The 18,774-nt window shown below is 36.4% G+C and overlaps 1 protein-coding gene across 1 annotated transcript in view; it reads right to left on the reverse strand.

Moving 5' to 3' along the window:
* Positions 1-419: 419 nt before the first annotated feature.
* LOC121878366 (inorganic pyrophosphatase-like) overlaps positions 420-18,774 on the reverse strand; it is a gene marked incomplete at its 3' end in the record, with an annotated part of 94,444 nt that continues 76,089 nt past the window's right edge. The window contains 3 exon segments of the mRNA XM_042384602.1: positions 420-600; positions 1,147-1,383; positions 14,443-14,562. Of these exon segments, the coding sequence (XP_042240536.1) occupies positions 420-600; positions 1,147-1,383; positions 14,443-14,562 (538 nt within the window).

Raw genomic sequence — 18,774 nt, forward strand, 5'->3', positions numbered from 1 at the left:
ACTAGGGCCTATTTTTCACATGTCACTATTTCTTCTTACATACACACACACATAAAAGCCTGGTCATCACTATGTCCCTTTATCTTAACTTACTAAACACTTTCAATTCTTGACCATATCCTTATTATTTAAAAAAATAAAATAAATATAAATTATTTACTCTTAAATATAATTTAATATTTAAAACTGTGTTGTGCAAAGGGGTAATGAACATGTAAACTTACCTATTTTATCTTTAAAAAAAATAAAATAAAAAAATAAAAATCTCTGCCTTCCATTTTAGATATCCATGTTCAGTACCCATTATGCCCTTTATTAAGTAAAGTAAAAAAAAAAAAAATTAAAAATTAAAAAATATACAGCTACAGATTCCTTGAAAAAATAAATAAATAAAAAAATAAAATAGAGTTTTTGCTCACCCTTGGGATCTACAGTCTGTCCTGGTCCAGGTTCAGGAGAGGCATCTTGAACTGCTGCAGCCTCAGTGTGTGAAACCTTGTTTGCTGCATTGGGAACAGACACACAGGCTGTGCTTAATCCACCAGCATCAGACTTTCCCTCTATTAAGTTCTGCCATGCTTCATGAGTCTCCATGATGATCTATCAGACAACAAATTTTGTACAATTTAAGCAAAGTAATTCTTTCTGAATTAAGCAAAAAAGTATGTATGTTGACAGTTTTAAAAGTCTTTCTTTTATTATGTGGAGGGGAGGAAAACCTAGGGTATGCCAAGAATGACATGGGGGGAGGTTATAAGAAATGACAGAGTTAGGAACCTGATAAAAGAGATAGCACGAGACCATAGGAACCTGATAAAAGAGATAGCATGAGACCATGCAAAATATAGAGCTGCCATAAGGTAACCACAGCTACCCCATGCAAGTGTGAAAAATGGTTGTACTTGGTAATAATGAAGAAGTTCTCACAAGAATGGCTCACATCTGGACCAGAAATTTAACTTGGAACTCAATGTATATCAGTAAATAAGAGTAATAAATATAAATTACTTTGCAGTACAGTATTTTTAAGAGTTAGGAAAGTGTCATAAGTATAAGTGGGCTGAAAAGTATTTATTCAAAATTATTATTTTTTAACCTACTTAACTTGCATTGTCCTTAAGAAAGAAATTTCAAGCTAACACAAACCTTATGAGCAAAATCTCGATCCTTAGGCATTCCACTAAAAGCAAATTGGTTCTCTGGTTTGCCATCTGGTATCTTGTAAATCCTAAACCATTCCACAGTGGCTTTCAGGAAGCCTGGCATGTGCTTCTCCACATCAGATATGTCACTCAGCTGTGGAGCCATTGGGTCATTGACATCAATGGCAATTAACTTCCAGTCAGTCTCTCCTTCATCAATAAGAGCAATGGTTCCAAGCACCTGTAATTAAGTTTCAGATTCAGACACAGAAACTTTATTTATAAATACTATACAGTAATGTATCTGTCTACCAAAACGTTTGTGACCATGAGGCTTCCCTTATAAAGTGGACACTATCATGAACATGATGTCCAAGGATATCCCTCAAACCAGAAACTCTCTGATAAAAGAAATTGAAATTTTCTCGGAAAATCGTTCCCAAAGTCGGAATTATCTGGAAAATTCCAACTTTGGGAACGATTTTCTGAGGGGCACATTTTCCTGAAAATTCAGAAATTTTTTTCCCGGGGGTCAGAACATTCTGAGGATGGGGGATTTTTTTCGGGTTTGAGAAGAAAATCAGGCGGATTTTCTGGAAATTCCGAGAAAATTTTTCCGTTACCTGGAAAATTCTGGGATGGATTTTTTCCCGGGATCAAGAGATGATGTAATGGGCAATTTCTGGACCTTCCGAGAACATTTTTCCGTTACCCGGAAATTTCCGAAAAATTTCGGGACGAGGAATTTTTCCGGGTTCGAGAGATGATGTAATGGGCAATTTTTGGAATTTATGAGAAAATTTTCCCATTACCCAGAAAATTCCGGCTATGAAGGATTTTCTTTTTCAGCTTTGAGAGAGTCGCCTGGTCACCCAGAAATCTCATTCCCAGAAAAGCTCTGCACCAATTGTTCCAGCTAACGATGATATCACTGTAATACGATGTACACTACAGTGATATCCCCGTTAGCTGGAACAATTGGTGAAGAGCACTTCCGGGGATAAGAGATTTCCGGCTAACAAGATGACTTTCTAAAACACGGAAAAATTCCTTATCCCAGGAATCTTTTCAGATTACTGGGAAAAGTTTCAGAGTGTCTAGACTAGACATCTTGCACACACGGACATTAGCCCACTTCCCCATAATGTTTCTGGGTGCTGGGGATGTTTTCCTCGAGTCTAAATTACCAGTCCATAAATGCATTTCTAATTAAGTTAGAAACTTCATCAGGTGGCAGTGGACTTTCCCTTTCATTTTCTGTGTCCATTAGCACCTTGACCACCCATCCTACCCTCTTATCCCCCCCCCTTCTCTCCCCCACCTTTCCTTCAGGGGTTTGGTCTTACAGTTAGACATTCAGTTGCTCTTTGCATATACAGTACCTTTACCAAAAATTAATTTCAGAGGCTGTGATTCTAAAATGTTTTACATAATCCCATCTTAAACATAAAGCTTGTATCTATATATATATATATGTGTGTGAAATTGAGAGTATTTAAAATTCTGTTTAAAAAACTATGACCGCTGCTGCCCCACCAGCAACCACCAGATGTTATGTAGTGTGAAAACTTCAGCCACCCTTCAATTAGAATAAAAAAGTGACGTCACCACAGTCACATCCAAATTATAGGGACAATTCACCGAGTCTTTTTAGTCAAACTCAGTCACTATGGAAGCAATAATCATCTACAAACTCCTCAAGTGAAGGAGCTTTGATAGCTACTTGGAATGCCTAGACCCTAGGGGCTGGAATGGAGCTACTGAGGTCTTTCCCAACATTATGTGACTTATCTCTGAAGCTTAACACCCCACAACTTGCATCTGCTGCTTGTGGGTGTCTGTTTAGTCATGTTGGACTTATTATTTATTATTTAATTCATTTATTACACCCCAGGGGGCGACAACCCTAGTCACAAGACCAAGCAGTTCAGACACTAATACATTGGTACTCGTGTCTCGCAGGACACGCTATAACTTATGATACGGAGACAATATTGACATGATTTAAGGACAATATGAGTTAGCACCCACCAAAGCGTGCAGGGCCGGATTCAGGAGTGGGCAGCTGCCCAGGGGCCTCCACAATCTGGGGGCCTCCATATATTACAATATTTTATTTATTTGTTCATTCATTTGGATTATTTTTATTTTCATTCTTTAAAATTCATGTTTATCTATTCCATCACGTAAAACTATGTTCAGCAAGAAGCGTGATAGCAATTAGGCTAGCTACTCCTTGAAATTCATGAATACTTGGTTTTCCTATGAACCGTATATTTTTAATGAATGCTATTGTTTGTGTTGCTAATAATATATTTAAAATTCCACAAACATATAATGATTAAAAATGTACTACATGGAATAACGAAATTGAGATTAAAAAAAACAAAAAATATTTTTTTCATTATCACTTCCATTACGAATGCCATCAGGGCGCTGTGTTCTAATTTCCTCAATATAACTGCATATGGCTTCAAAATTCTCCAAAGAAGTGTTAAAATTTCAAAATTTTCCCAGGGGCTGTAACTCCCAGATGTTTAGGCTCGCTTCACTCGCCACCTCACCCTCTTGCGTAGTTATAATGAGGGGGGCCTCCACAAAGAGGCTGCCCATGGGCCTCCACAGGTCTAAATCCGGCACCGAGTTTATATCACTTTATATGCTAAATGCCTTCCCGTGATTCTATTTTGTTGGACGCTTGTACACGATGAGTAAACAAGTTTGTGTCTGTACTTATACTTTTTGGACGGTGCTTTTGGCAGTTAACTCTGTGTGCAATAAAGACAAGAAAACCCACACCATGGACGTATAAGTCATCCCGTATACCTGATTCTCTACCAGAACGTTGACAACGAGAATAGGATTACTGTATAATGCAGAGTTATATGAGTCATGACAAGTGACAATAATCATTGTTGGCAAGTATGTGATGTGGCGACAAGGATGGGATTATAATGCAGAGTTGTATGAGTCATGACAAGTGACAATAATCATTGTTGGCAGGTATGTGATGTGGCTTGGTTCATACATAACAAATTGGCGATGACAGCAGGTGAGAGAAGCGCAGGCAGAGAAGTTCAAGAGGTTGACAATGCATCAAGCCACTGAACTTGCCACCACCCCCAGCTTTTTCGGTCGCTGAGGAACCTTCGTCAGTTGCTCCAAGATGGAAGGTTTGGAGGAGAGCCTTCTAGTACTACTTGGAGGCAACAGGTAAATTAGAAGATGGCCAGAAGAGAGCACTTCTCCTTAATGCAGCAGGTATGGAGGTTCAAGGCATCTTTGAGACTCTGGGAGTTACTGAGACAACTTACAAAGTAGCCTTTACAGCCCTCAACAACCACTTCTTACCACAGAGGAACAAGAGGTATGAGAGATTTCGTTTTCTCCAGGTGAAGCAAGAACCCAAGGAGACAGTGGATAATTTTGTTATCAGGTTAAGAAAAGCCGCAGAAACACGTGAATTTCCAGATGCAGAAGATAGAATTGTTGATTCGTTTATATTTCATTGTGTTTTCTATCAGATGAAAAAGGCATTGTTAGAATAAAAAAAACTTGTTCTTAAGACACTCTTACAGATTGCTAGGTCTATGGAGACTGTAGAAAGCCAAGCAGCAGATATGGGAGGCCAAGGAGAGTCTCAGGTTGCATTGGAGAAGAAAAATCAACCTTATAAAAGTAATTTAAATAATTTCAGACATAATAAAATATAGCGCAACTATAAGAGAGTCACAACATAAAACTAGAGAAAAGGAGCACGTAAAGTCAGGTTCTCAGAAAGAATGTTACAGGTATGGTAATACAGATTTGTTTTCTCAACACAGAACAAAATGTCCAGCCACAAAGAAATGTAATGTTTGTCAAAAACTTGGTCATTTTGCTAAAATGTGTAAGTCCAGGTCCTACTCAAGTAAAACAAAACAGATTCATGCTGCCAGAGATATGCAAGATCAGGATGATCCTAAAACCACACAAGATCACAATTCAGTAGATTTTGCATTCAAAATAAATTTAGTTTCCAGGAACAGACAAAGAGTAATGTTACAAGTACTGTACACATAAATGACAAACCCCTAAAAATGCAATTAGATACAGCAGCAGACATTTCAGTTATGTCCAAAACTAGTTGCAAGGTCTATTCCTAACCTACACATACAAGAAAGTAAAGAGAGACTGAAAGACTACAACTATAAAGATATTCCTGTAGTCGGTAGTGCAGTGATAGGTCTATGGTACAAAGAGTGTGTACATAGAAATACTGTAAGCCAATTATCATTGTCAAGGGTAATGGTCCTTCTTTGTTTGGATTGGACTGGTTGAAAGAAATTCCACTTGACTGGCATGAAATTTTCAGAGTACAAAGCACAAGAGTTCCTTCAGGAAATATAATACTAGAGAATTTTGGAGATCTATTTTATGAAAATCCTGGTACAGTAAAAGATATACGGGCTATTTTATCATTGAAGCCTGATGCTACTCCAAATTTTCTTCCACCCAGGCCAGTTCCATATGCCTTGAAACCACTAACTGAGCAAGAGATACATAGGTTAGAAGCCAGGAAAACATGGGTAAAGGTAACATATTCAGCATGGGGTATACTCTTGGTCGCAGTGGCTAAAGAGTGATGGTAATGTAAGGTTATGTGGAGATCATAAAGTGTATCTGAATCCCCAGTTGGAATTAGCACAGCACCCACTGCCAAAACCAGATGATATTGTTTGCTGCACTTGGTGGATGTAGTGTATTTTCTAAAATTTATTTAAAACATGCTTTTCAACAATTACTTTTGGATAACAAGTCAAGGGAGTTATGCACACTTAACACACATTGGGTTTATATCGTCCAACTCGCTTGCCTTATGGAGTATCCAGTAGCCCAGCACTATGGCAACAAACGATGGATCATATATTCAATGGCCCTCAAGGAACATTTTCTTTTGTAGATGATATATTAGTGACTGGGAAAGATGTAACAGAGCATAGGGTGAGACTACAAGTTGTGTTAAAGCACATTCAAGAACATGGACTGAAGATCCATAAAGACAAATGTGAGTTTGAAGTACCTTCTGCTGTGCATTTGGGATTCAAGATAGACAGTGAAGGAATCCACAAAACAGCAGAGAAGGTCAAAGCAATACAGTATGCAAAGGTGCCAAAAAACATGGGCAGGTTACCAATCTTTTAAGGACTTGTTACTTTTTATGGCAGATTCATTCCAAATCTAGCTACTGTAGCTCATTCTTTGTATAATTTGTTATCCAAAGACACTGAGGGAGATTGGAGTAAAGATTGTCAAGATTCTTTTAATAAGATTAAGGCAGAAATTATGTCACCCAGATTTCTCACCTATTTCAGACCAGATTTACCTGTCAAACTTGTCTGTGATGCATCATCTTTTGGTTTGGGAGCAGTATTGGCCCATGTAATGACCGATGGAGTAGAAATACCAATTGCATTTGCTTCAACATCACTAAATCAAGCCGAGAAAAATTATTCACAAATTTAGAAAGAGGCATTGGCACTTGTTTATGGAGTCAAGAAATTTCACATTAACCTGTATGGGAAGCAAAGATTCACTTCAGTTACAAATCACCAACCATTGTTTGCTATTTTGGGACCCAAAGCAGGATTACCTACATTAGTTGCAGCAAGGTTGCATCGTTGGGCTGCTACATTAGCTGTTTACTCCCATGTGTTAGAATACAGGACAACCGGTAAAATAGGAAATGCGGATGCTTTACCTCATTTGCCTGTTGATTTAGCACCAGTTGAAACAGAGAGTACAGTAATGTTAGTCAATAGTTTTTGTTTCCCATTTACCTCAAAGATGATTGCACAATATACTAGACAAGATCCAATTTTATTAAGAGTATAGCAGGCTCTTACTTTCTGGTAGAAATTTAATTTCTGAACATAACTATGATACTTATTTTTCTGTGTGGTCTGAATTATCTACTGAACAAGGATGAATTCTAAGAGGTGCTAGAGTAATAATTCCAGACAGATTGAGAACTCAGGAATTGAAAGAAATTCAAACTGACCACCAAGGCATTGTGAGATCTAAGGCAATTGCCAGAAGTTATGTATGGTGACTTGGTTCATACATAACACTAGAGAATTTTGGAGATCTATTTGATGAAAATCCCATACAAAGTATTTCATTCTGCCTGGACATTCAAAATTTGCCACAAAAATTAAGAACGTTAAGGAACATCACCCAGGGTGGCCTAAGTGAATGTCAAGGAATGTCACCTGGGTTTTAAGGGTTAATAAAAATGTGTTTCAGTGGAGATTGGCATGTTTAACTACGTAAAACCTTGATAACTCGGCACGTAAGAGGTTCTGGCCTTGCTGAATTATCCCAAATTCCGACTTACCAAGGCGACCCCCCCCCTAAAAAATACAATAAAAAATTATTGCCTCATATACGTTTACATGTATTAAAAAATTTTCATACAGCATTGTGGTAGGCGAGAAGCATGGTAGGTGACACAGGCTGCAGGTGATGGAGGGGAAATGCTACATATACAGTAAACAGTGTTTTCTCTACATACTAAGGATATTAAAGTCCACCCAAGTAAAACCGTTTTCTTTATTAAAGAGTAAAAGAGTAAAAATTAAAATATACTGTGGTTTAGAAATAAAGAAAATATAATAGAAAACTATAAAATAAGAAAAATGAAGAGCACTGGTGTGTGGGAGGTGAATATATGTGAAGGCAGTGAGCTGTACTGTATGGCCGACTCACCTGCCTCCCTCCCTCCCATGTGACATCATTGCACAAACACACACACACACACACACACACACATCTCAGTCAGCTGGTTGACTGCCTGGCTGAACTGTGGCGTTACTTAGATGACGGTTTGAGTGTGGACGGAGCATTTTTTTTTTACATAAAATATGTGCCATTGTATTTTATGATATGCTGTGTATAATTTTTTTTGTTTATCATAGCAATTTTTTTTAAAGCATTTATAGCACTACTGGTGTCAGACACAAATAAATGACTTCAGTTGCTTTTGGATTACTGGCCTACATTAGAATATTTACCAAAGAGGACAAAGTTGGATATATGTGGAAGATTCAGATACTGTACAGTGTTTGGAATTCAGATAAAATGAATTGCACTGTAAATTAAATAAAGTTGAAAACATTGAATTTACTATAATAGTGGAGATGTTCTGCATACAGTGGCTGGCCTGACATGAATGGGGGAGGTTGTTAGCAATTAATGGGTTCGTAAAGCAGGATTCAAATTTTACCAGGGAGTGGTGAATATTAATCCTGGTGCCCTAGATACAGGGTACTCTGTGGTACAAAGTATAGTACCTTATAACTAAAATATTGGGGTTGCTACAACACCTTCCCTTCCCACATCCATGTACAAGTGATATCCCCATTAGCCAGAATAATTGGAGCAGAGCACTTCCGGGGACAAGAGATTTCCAGGTAACAAGACGACTTTCTCAAACCCGGAAACATTCCTTATCCCCGGAACCTTTTCTGGTTACTGGGAAAAGTTTCCGAGTGTCTAAACTATACCTGTTGCACAGACACACACTAGCCCACTTCCCCAGAACGTTTCTGGGTGCTGGGGTTTTCCTTGAGTCTAAACTACTGGAATCCAGAAATACAGTTCCAATTAAGCTATGAACTTCATTTCTTTACTATAATAATCCAGAATAGTTTATCTAAAAGTTTGGTTAAATAAATATATTTAAAAATTATAAATCTACAGGATATGGGCATGAATGAAGCTGTGTGTTACAGCATAGACTTATTTTCTACTCCCATGGAGCTGTGAGGGATTAGTGGGTCTTGTATAACTGACATGACCGGATGCAATGTCAGTAGAGGTAGGGTGGGGGATTAGTGGTCTCATATTACTGACCTGATGGAATGTCGGGTCACCCTTTCTTGGGTAGAGGATTAGTGGGTCTCATAACCTGAAGATGTCTTGAATAAACACAAAACCTAAAGTATTTTTAGAGAGATTGTGGTAAGTACAGATATAAATATAAATGAGCAAAGTTGTATCCATTCAGCATTAAGTTACTCAACATGTTAAAATATGGAGTGAGAAAGCAGAAAGGTGAGGGTAAATAGAGAGTGGAAATGAGCATTGCCAAGCACTCCTCAAGAGCTGATATTTACCGTAACTTGCTTTGCTACCATGCGGTTACACATACCAGATGAGTCGTGTGTGTGTGTTGAAGGGTGTATTTGTGTGTGATGTTGGGTGTATGTGTGATATATGGGTGGGTAGGGTCGTGTGGTCAGTCCCCCCCTTTCTCACTCAAACGTGGCTAATTGTGATAGGGAGATGAATTTGATGTCATAAAGACCCTTAATAAATTCTCTGCAAAATATTTCCAATAAGATATTCTTAAACGAAGTATTTCTATATGATATATAGTGATGGTAATTCCATTCTTTTATAAAAAAAAGTTTAAGAAATGTTGTTGATACCAGAGTCAGTAAAATCAGTTCTAATTTAGTCAGACACACCGTTTTTTTATCCAAATACTCCTGAATACTTTATCTAAAAGTTGGTTAAATAATTGTATTTTAAAAATCAAAAGCTCTATATGATACGGTCGTGATTAGAGCTGTAATACTTTTATCCTTTTTGCCACTGATTTACGCACCGTTGTCAAGTGTTCTTGTGTACTGTATATATTGTACTAAAGCAAATTCTGTTATCTTCAGCCTAGAATAGGCAGATACTTCACTAAATTGAATTTAAAACATAACTAATCATGTCTTAACACATGCAATGAAGGTTGGGTGGGAGATTATTGGGTCACGTTACTAACCTGACCTGATGTAATGTTAGGTCACTCATTGTTGGGTGGGGGGATTGTAGGTCTTATGACCTGAAGATGTCTTGAATGACATTTTTTACCTTTGAGGTATACAGTATAGTACATAGTACTGTACTGTATTGTATATAAAGGGTACAGATATTAATAAGCACAGATTACTACAGTAATTTATCTTTACTAATTAATGAAAAACTAATAAACAATATTGTACCATGAATGAGTCAGTGCAGTAGACAAACAGTGAGGCAACCCTATCAGGGTTAGGGGGGTGGCACGGTCACTTTTACTCCTCAATGGACCGGTATGGCCAGCATAAGGACAGAACCAGACAATGTGATGTAGTCGTGGCCAGAATTAGGCTAGGATACAGACACATCTGGCAGGTTAGTAACACTGTACCCATACCGGAACACTCAGCATGTAAACTTTGTGATAAACCTTTAAAGCATACACTTGAACATTATATTATTGAATGTGACACTGTCAAAGACTTCAGGCCACCTGGCTTATTGTATCTTGAACTTTGTAATTACTACATTGAATGAGGGGTGCTTGAGGACATTCTTGCTGTTTATCCCAAATTTGCCGTCCAATGTATGTGAACCACTGACCTATATATACTGCTAATGAATATGATGTATTTCTTTGTGTACGAACCTCTGTCTTGCATGGCAGTGACATTACCCACATGAATATGACCTATATATAGTGTCAATGAATATGATGCATTTCTTTGTGTACGAACCTCTGTCCTGCATGGCAGTGAACAGTAACATTACCCACATGAATCTGACCTGGGGTATGCTATAACGAACGGATTCTACTACGAATATTCCTATAACGAACGGTTTTACCTATAAAATTGAGAATGCTATAACGAACGAAACTCCTACAACGAACAGGATTTTTTATCATTTTTTGTACTAATTTATTATTTTTTATTACAAGTATTAATGATATTCTTTATTTCAAGAGTTTAAATGCACATTTATGCACTTTTTTACAATTTTATATTACAGGTTGTACCTCTCTAGTCCGGCAACCTCGGGACCTGACCGGTGCCGGACCATGGAAATTCACCCTTTTCCTGGATAGATAGTGACTTGTGCTTATGCTTGGAAGCACTAGCACCACTTTCTCTGCATCGTGGTCTCTTTGAAGACACATTGAAGGGTTAAATGTCGTATAGTAGCTTCTCAAATTTCGTGAGTTTTTAATTCTTAACGTATGTTATTGGAACACAAAAAAATAAATAAATAAAAATTTTGACTGCGGAAACTTGAATTTCGACAGGTTTGAACGGCCCGCCAACGTGTAGACGACGTGCATAATCGTGTAAACAGCGTCATTTCTCTTATATACAAAAGATTCATTATTGTTTATGACTGAATGTCTTTTTTATTGAATTTATGTTTATGTGTGCAAAATGAGCACTACAATTCATTAATAATACGTAGAATATTAAAACACACGAGGAAATGACACAGCATTGTTTTCGTTGATTACAAAACCAGTGACTGACTGGTTCTACATATAAAACTGAAGAAAATAAGACCTTGGCTGTAGCTGTAGTAAAATTAATATGGTTTTTTAAGTCATGTTATTTAATGTTAATAAATGGAACAATAGAAGTAGCTAACGATAATGGTAAACAAAAAAGAGAGATCGCGCATGTAAGTGAAAACATATCGTCATTACTTTACATAAGAATATGAAAGCAACACTTATTTACTGTTCATACATATTTTAATTAATGTTTCTGAATTTGTTTTTATTGAATTAATGTTTCTGTGTGCAAAATTAACAATACAATTTATTAATAATACGTGGAATATTACAGGAGACGAGACGGCTGCCGGCATTGTTTATGTTAAAGCTTACAAAACCAGTGACTGATTGGTTCTACATATAAAACAAGAAAATACGACCCTGATTTTAGCTGTAGTAAAATTAATGTAAAAAAATTAATATGGTTGTTTGAAGTACCTGTAATGTTATTTAATGTTAATAAATGGAACAATATAAGTAGCTAACCATTAATGGTAAAAAAAAAAGTGAGACTGCGCATATGTAAGTGCGCACATGTGAAAACATATTGTCATTACTCTACATAAGAATATGAAAGCAACACTTATTTACTGCTCATATATATTGAAGGGTTAAACGTTGTACTCTGTAAAGACAAGCAGAGAGAGAGAGAGAGAGCAGCCGAACTGCCAGATGTAAACAAACCTTAATTTCCCGCGGCTTTTTTTTTTAAGGGGATTAGCCCACCCGGGCATAGGTCACTGACCCACATTGGGGCCTGAGGGGCAAAAATTTAATACTCCTGTAATAATAATAATAATTCAGATAAGTAAAAAAAAAAGCTGCCTATCTACCTATTGGACAAACTAAAATCGTTCCGGACCACGGGAGTTTCCGGACCACAGAATGCCGGACTAGAGAGGTACAACCTTAATATTTTTCATTGTTAAGTGGTTGTATTTGAGGGCCTAGAACGGATACCCTATAGTGAATACTATAGCAGCGAGGTTCACAAACCAATTAGATTCGTTATAGCATACTTACTGTATATATATATATATATATATATATATATATATATATATATATATATATATATATATATATATATATATATATATATATATATATATATATATATATATATATATATATATATATATATATATATATATATATATATATATATATATATATATATATATATATATATATATATATATATATATATATATACATCCCTTAGTTTGCACCAAACAATGATTTTAGTAATTAACTTTGTACATTTGAGTACAGGTTGTGATAATTTATGTGGTTGCTCAGAAGTTGCGGTTGCAGTTTCAAAGCTTTGTGACATCACTAGTGTATAATGCATCTCCATATGCCCTGGTATATTCATTGATCAGTTGTCTAAGTGCAAATGTCGCCCAGTCGAGCTATCATGTATCAATAAATTTTAAAATACAAATTATAATGTAAAATGTTATAAGACAATGGTTTAGTAGTGCTGTTAATGTGTGTGCTGTATAAGTGTCTTGGAAAGTCACCTCACCACCTGACTCCTGACCAAACTCTTCATCAACTTCTTCAAATCTCAAGCATCCAGTGAGGGGTCTTGTTGTGTGACTGCATGGAGGCAAATTAAAAGATCAGCTGTTGAGGAGCTTATCGCTTGGCAACACTGGTGCATGTTACCACTCCTTTCCACTCCATCTCCCTAATCACCCACACCTTTCTGCTTTCTCACCATATATGATTTTCCAAGCAAATTTCAATTCCGGCTATCTGAGATTTCCGGGTTTGTGGGATCCCAGCTAATGGAGATATTACTGTACTGGGTAGTGAGACAGCGCGCATCTGACCACAACAATAACAAATACTAAACTGACCAAGCATGGAGCGCAGCGCAGTACTGGGCACTCACGACTCCTACACTTCATTACTTTGTTTTTAACTCGAGATTTTCATACACAAATTTGCATATGAACTTAAATATTACAAAAAATAATTTTGTTTGCATATGAACACTAGATACGCAAGATGCACATTTGGCAACATCAGTGCGATCTGACACCTCTGTAGACAGCCTCTAAGGTTATGCGAGTGACTACATCAGTCGCCCTTTGTGGTTCAACAGCACAGGATGTTACCTTGACCTACATTTCCCACCATTTTCTCGTGGCTTGTGTTGAATTCTCATTCATCACAGTAATTTCATTTATTGATAAGAGCGTTGTGATAGTTTTCAACCATACCTTGTGCTGCTGGCGAAGGTGGAGGGGTGGGAAAACAAAAAGTACAAGGAGTTTACACTACAAGGTGATAGTATGGTGCCTCCTGAGGCCTCACCCAGTGTCCCTGGCCCTTCTAATGCAAGTGATAATTTCTCTGGCCCTTCAACATGCAGTCCTAGTGCAAAAGGAACTGTTCTGTACTATACCGTACTGTACAGCTCCTCCCCGACTTAAGATGGGGTTAGGGACACAAATCCAGGTCGTAAGTCAAAATGGTAGTAAGTCGAAAATGCTTAAATAATACATATAAAATCTAAAATGGGTGTGTCCTTTTCTTCTCAGCACCACAAAATTTTCACTTTTAAGCTTGCCAGCCATTTTAAAGTGAATTACAAAAAAATATTTTTGTCTGTGTAATGACGTTGGGACTCGAAAATACGTAATTTGACAAAATTTTGGTACTACTGAGGCAGGTCATAAGTGCGGGTGGTCGTAAATCGAGTAGGTCGTAAGTCGGGGAGGAGCTGTACTTGATTTTTCCATAAAACTTCTGACAACAATGACAGCAGTCAAAGGGTTAATTTCTTTGAAAATGAACATGTAGAATTATCAAAATTTTCTTAGGAATGAACAGGAAGAATGTAAGTTTTCTTCCTTGAATCTGAGTGTCTAAAAATTTTTGGAAGCAAGTACAAAGTAACAATTTTCTTACCTTAACCTGGATGACTTCACCCCTCTTGGCCACACGGTAGCCAATCTCACAAACATCAATGGGGTCATTGTCACCCTTGCAGCCCGAAGCTTCGTCAATATGGCTGGGGTCCTCCCAAGTCTAAAATATGAAAAAAAGATATTATATATATACCGTACAGGTATATACAATAAATATATATATATATATATATATATATACAGTTGTACCCCACTTAACGCGGTCAATAGAACCCAGAGGGTCCCGCGTTAAGTGAACAACAGAACATATGGGATTAATTCCAATAGAAACCAGCCCGACCCCCAAACTCCACTTTTTGAAGACACATAACTATGTTGTAGTAAAAATAACATCTTAATTTTATGATGGTACATGCACACAATTAATACTTAAGAGAAATAGAGAAATACAGTCGCCAAGTTAATGTCCATTCAAATAATGGACTCAACTCCCTCCCCCTCTTCTCACACTACACTGCCGGCTCTTCCTTCTCTGAGAAATTTTTGGGGGAAAACTACTAAATTTTAATAAATAATACCTCAAACTAAAGTTAGGATAATACAATTGACATTGCTGGATTCCTTGTAAGACCAGGAATATTTGGAATATAAATGTCATATATTTTGCACAAAAGATAACATAGTTACTCAGAGAAAACATTCTATCTAAAATTTGTATGTCTAATGCAAAATATATGATGTTTATATTCAAAATGATCATCAAATTATAAGAATTCCAGCAATGTAAATTATATTCTGACCGGGTAATTTGTATGAATTTTATGAGCTAAAACAAATATCTTCAGTTAATAAAAAAAAAATATTCTTCACGACACTATCTGTCAATCAAAGTACCCCACCTTGCCTCCCCCCCTCTTCCAACCACGCCAGGTGGTCGGTCTGTCCCAACCCTCCCCCCACCCTCCACCAATCCTCCCTTCAAGAGATGTTGGGTGAAAAAACTAAATTTTAACATTTAGTATTAAATAATACCTCAGATTAAAGTTAGGATAATATAATTGACATTGCTGGATTCCTTGTAAAACCAGGAATATTTTGAATATAAATGTCATATATTTTGCACAAAAGATAACATATTTACTCAGAAAACATTTTATCTAAAATTTGTATGTCTAATGCAAAATATATGATGTTTATATTCAAAATGATCACCAAATTGTAAGAATTCCAGCAATGTAAATTATATTCTGGCCGGGTAATTTGTATGAATTTTATGAGCTAAAACAAATATCTTCAGTGAATAAAAAAAAAATATTCTTCACGACACTGTCAATCAAAGTACCCCACCTTGCCTCCCCCCCCCTTCCAACCGCGCGGTCAGTCCCAACCCTCCCCCCCACCTCCCACCAATACTCCCTTCAAGAGAAAGAGTGGGTGAAAAAAATACATTTTAACATTTTGTATTAAATAATACCTCAGATTAAAGTTAGGATAATATAATTGACATTGCTGGATTCCTTGTAAGACCAGGAATATTTTGAATATAAACGTCATATATTTTGCACAAACATACTTACTCAGAGTGAACATTTTATCTAAAAATTTTATGTCTAATGCAAAATATATGATGTTTATATTCAAAATGATCATCAAATTGTAAGAATTCCAGCAATGTAAATTATATTCTGGCCGGGTAATTTGTATGAATTTTATGAGCTAAAATAAAAATCTTCAGTTAATAAAAAAAATAAAATATTCTTCACACGGTAACAGATGGTCGGTCGCCGGTCCCTCCCTCCCTCCCCCCCACTCCCCACCAACGTCCCTACTAGATAAATGTGTGGGAATACCAGACTGTTTACCTTTTTAGTAATAAATAATAAATCAGACTAAAGTTAGGATAATATAATTGACATTGCTGGATTCCTTGTAAGACCAGGAATATTTTGAATACAAATATCATATATTTTGCACAAAAGATAACATATTTACTCAAGAGTAAACATTATATCTAAAACTTGTATGTCTAATGCAAAATCTATGATGTTTATATTCAAAATGATCATCAAATTGTAAGAATTCCAGCAATGTAAATTATATTCTGGCCGGATAATTTGTATGAATTTTATGAGCTAAATAAAAAAATTATATTTCACCCGTGTAATGGGGTACACCCACCGCGGAATGTGAGCATCCTGGGTTCTGGCAGGGCACCGCGCAGACGTAGAAACGCGGAATGTGGGACCGCGTAAAGTGAGGGTTGACTGTATATGTGTGTGTGTGTGTGTGTGTATATATATATATATATATATATATATATATATATGTGTGTGTGTGTGTGTGTGTGTGTGTGTGTGTGTATATATGTGTATGTGTATGTGTATGTGTATGTGTGTATATATATATATATATATATATATATATATATATATATATATATATATATATATATATATATATATATATATATATATATATATATTTATTTATTCTGTGATATCTCTGTTAGCCAAAACAATTGTTGCAGAGTACTTCCGGAATGAGAGATTTCCGCCTGACCAAACGACTTTCTCAAATCCGGAAAAATTCCTTATACTGTATTCAGAATCTTTTCCGGTTACTGGGAAACGTTTGCAAGTGTCAAAACTAGACATCTCCACAGACGGGCACTAACCCACTTCCCCAGAACATTTCTGGGTGCTGGGGATGTTTTCCCCGAGTCCAAACTACCGGAGTCCATAAATGCATTTCTAATTAAGTTAGAAACTCCATTTCTTTACTAAAATAATCCCCCCCCCCTCTCTCTCTCTCTCTCTGATCCCTTGGTTAACGAACGCCTCGGTTAACGAAATTTCGGTTAAGGAATTACCTTCCATAAGAATCTTCAATTCGGTTAACGAACAAAAATTTGGTTAACAAAATTTTTATGAAATCATGTCAACATGTTTTCGCCTGCTCACCAGTTGGAATATTAGTCCGCCAATACAGTAATCGGTTCTAGGGCTTAAATGTGTTCCCATTCGAGTAACTATCAAGAAGGTTGTACTATTCAATAATTTTCCAAGTTTTATATTAAAATTTTTAGTCATTTTAACACTTATTTAACATAATTGCAGTACTGTATAGGAAACTAGTTTTTGGTGTGCCAATCAGCCACTTGATTCACCCAGCAAGGCGGCAGTTTGTATCTCTGGTCCGTGGAGGTAACATCATGCTTGTGGCTCTCTTGAACATAAACTATTTTTACGTTTTTACTTTTTTTACAGTACAATTATTGGTCATTCTGAAATTTATTTAACATATTGACAATATATAGTGCAGTGCAGCATTGATTTAAAGCAAATAATCTTGAATTACACCTAGTGAACTTAAAATTTTATGGGTGAAATGACGGCATGAGGCATGGGGTGATTTCTCTTCCACCCCCACTTCCTTCTCTTCTCCCTTCTCCTCCACCCCCACTTCTAATTCCCATCATCATCATCCTCAACTAGGAGCCTTCTACATACACACCTCAAAGTAAGTGTACTTTACTGCATTTATTTTTACTTTTTATGTAATTTTCGGTGAGCTGCAACCAATTACCCAAAATCCCATTGAAACAATGGTTTCGGTAAACAAAATTTTCGGTTAACGAACAACCTTCTGGAACTAATTGTGTTCGTTAACTGAGGGACCACTGTACTGTACTTTTAATAAGCTAAAATATTTAAAACAAGTTAATTTAATCAGAAATTTGATATGCTGGAGGCATGTGACAATCAGTTGATTACATTAGTCTCAAAGACTACTTGTATCACCACCACTCCACTTGAGCTCTATCTTTATTTTTTATTGTTAGAGGACTAGTGTAATTACTAACCTTGTTACACACTTAAAGACCTTCGTTGTCGAAGCGCAATAATAACATAACAAGGACTGATTGACTTTTTCATGCAAATCTCTCAACTTCAGTCTCGCTTCTTTTTAACTGATTACCATACTCTTCAGATGAAATAAAAGTGAGTTTTCATTCATTCTTTTGATAGCTACATTATCTGGCATGATGATGATACAGTATATCCATTATATAATTTTTCAAAACTTCATTTAGAAAACAAATAAATAATGAAGTGCTGTATGTTAGATTGCCTAAAATTTGCTTCCACAAAGAATATTGCCACAATATCCAATCACAAAATCATACATCACATTGCTGGGTAGAACAGAGTCTGCCATTTCCATAATTAATTTACTATACCCCCTGTAGTTTGCTTTGATACCCATTCATTTTGTCCAAATAATAATTTTAAAAAAATACACATGTTCATCAATAAAGCCACTGTAATAAATGCTGGATTTCAAGACCCTAAATCAGAGCCTGGTGGATCTA

This window comes from Homarus americanus, unplaced genomic scaffold, assembly GCF_018991925.1.
Source record: "Homarus americanus isolate GMGI-L3 unplaced genomic scaffold, GMGI_Hamer_2.0 scaffold51859, whole genome shotgun sequence".
Lineage (NCBI taxonomy): Eukaryota > Metazoa > Arthropoda > Malacostraca > Decapoda > Nephropidae > Homarus > Homarus americanus.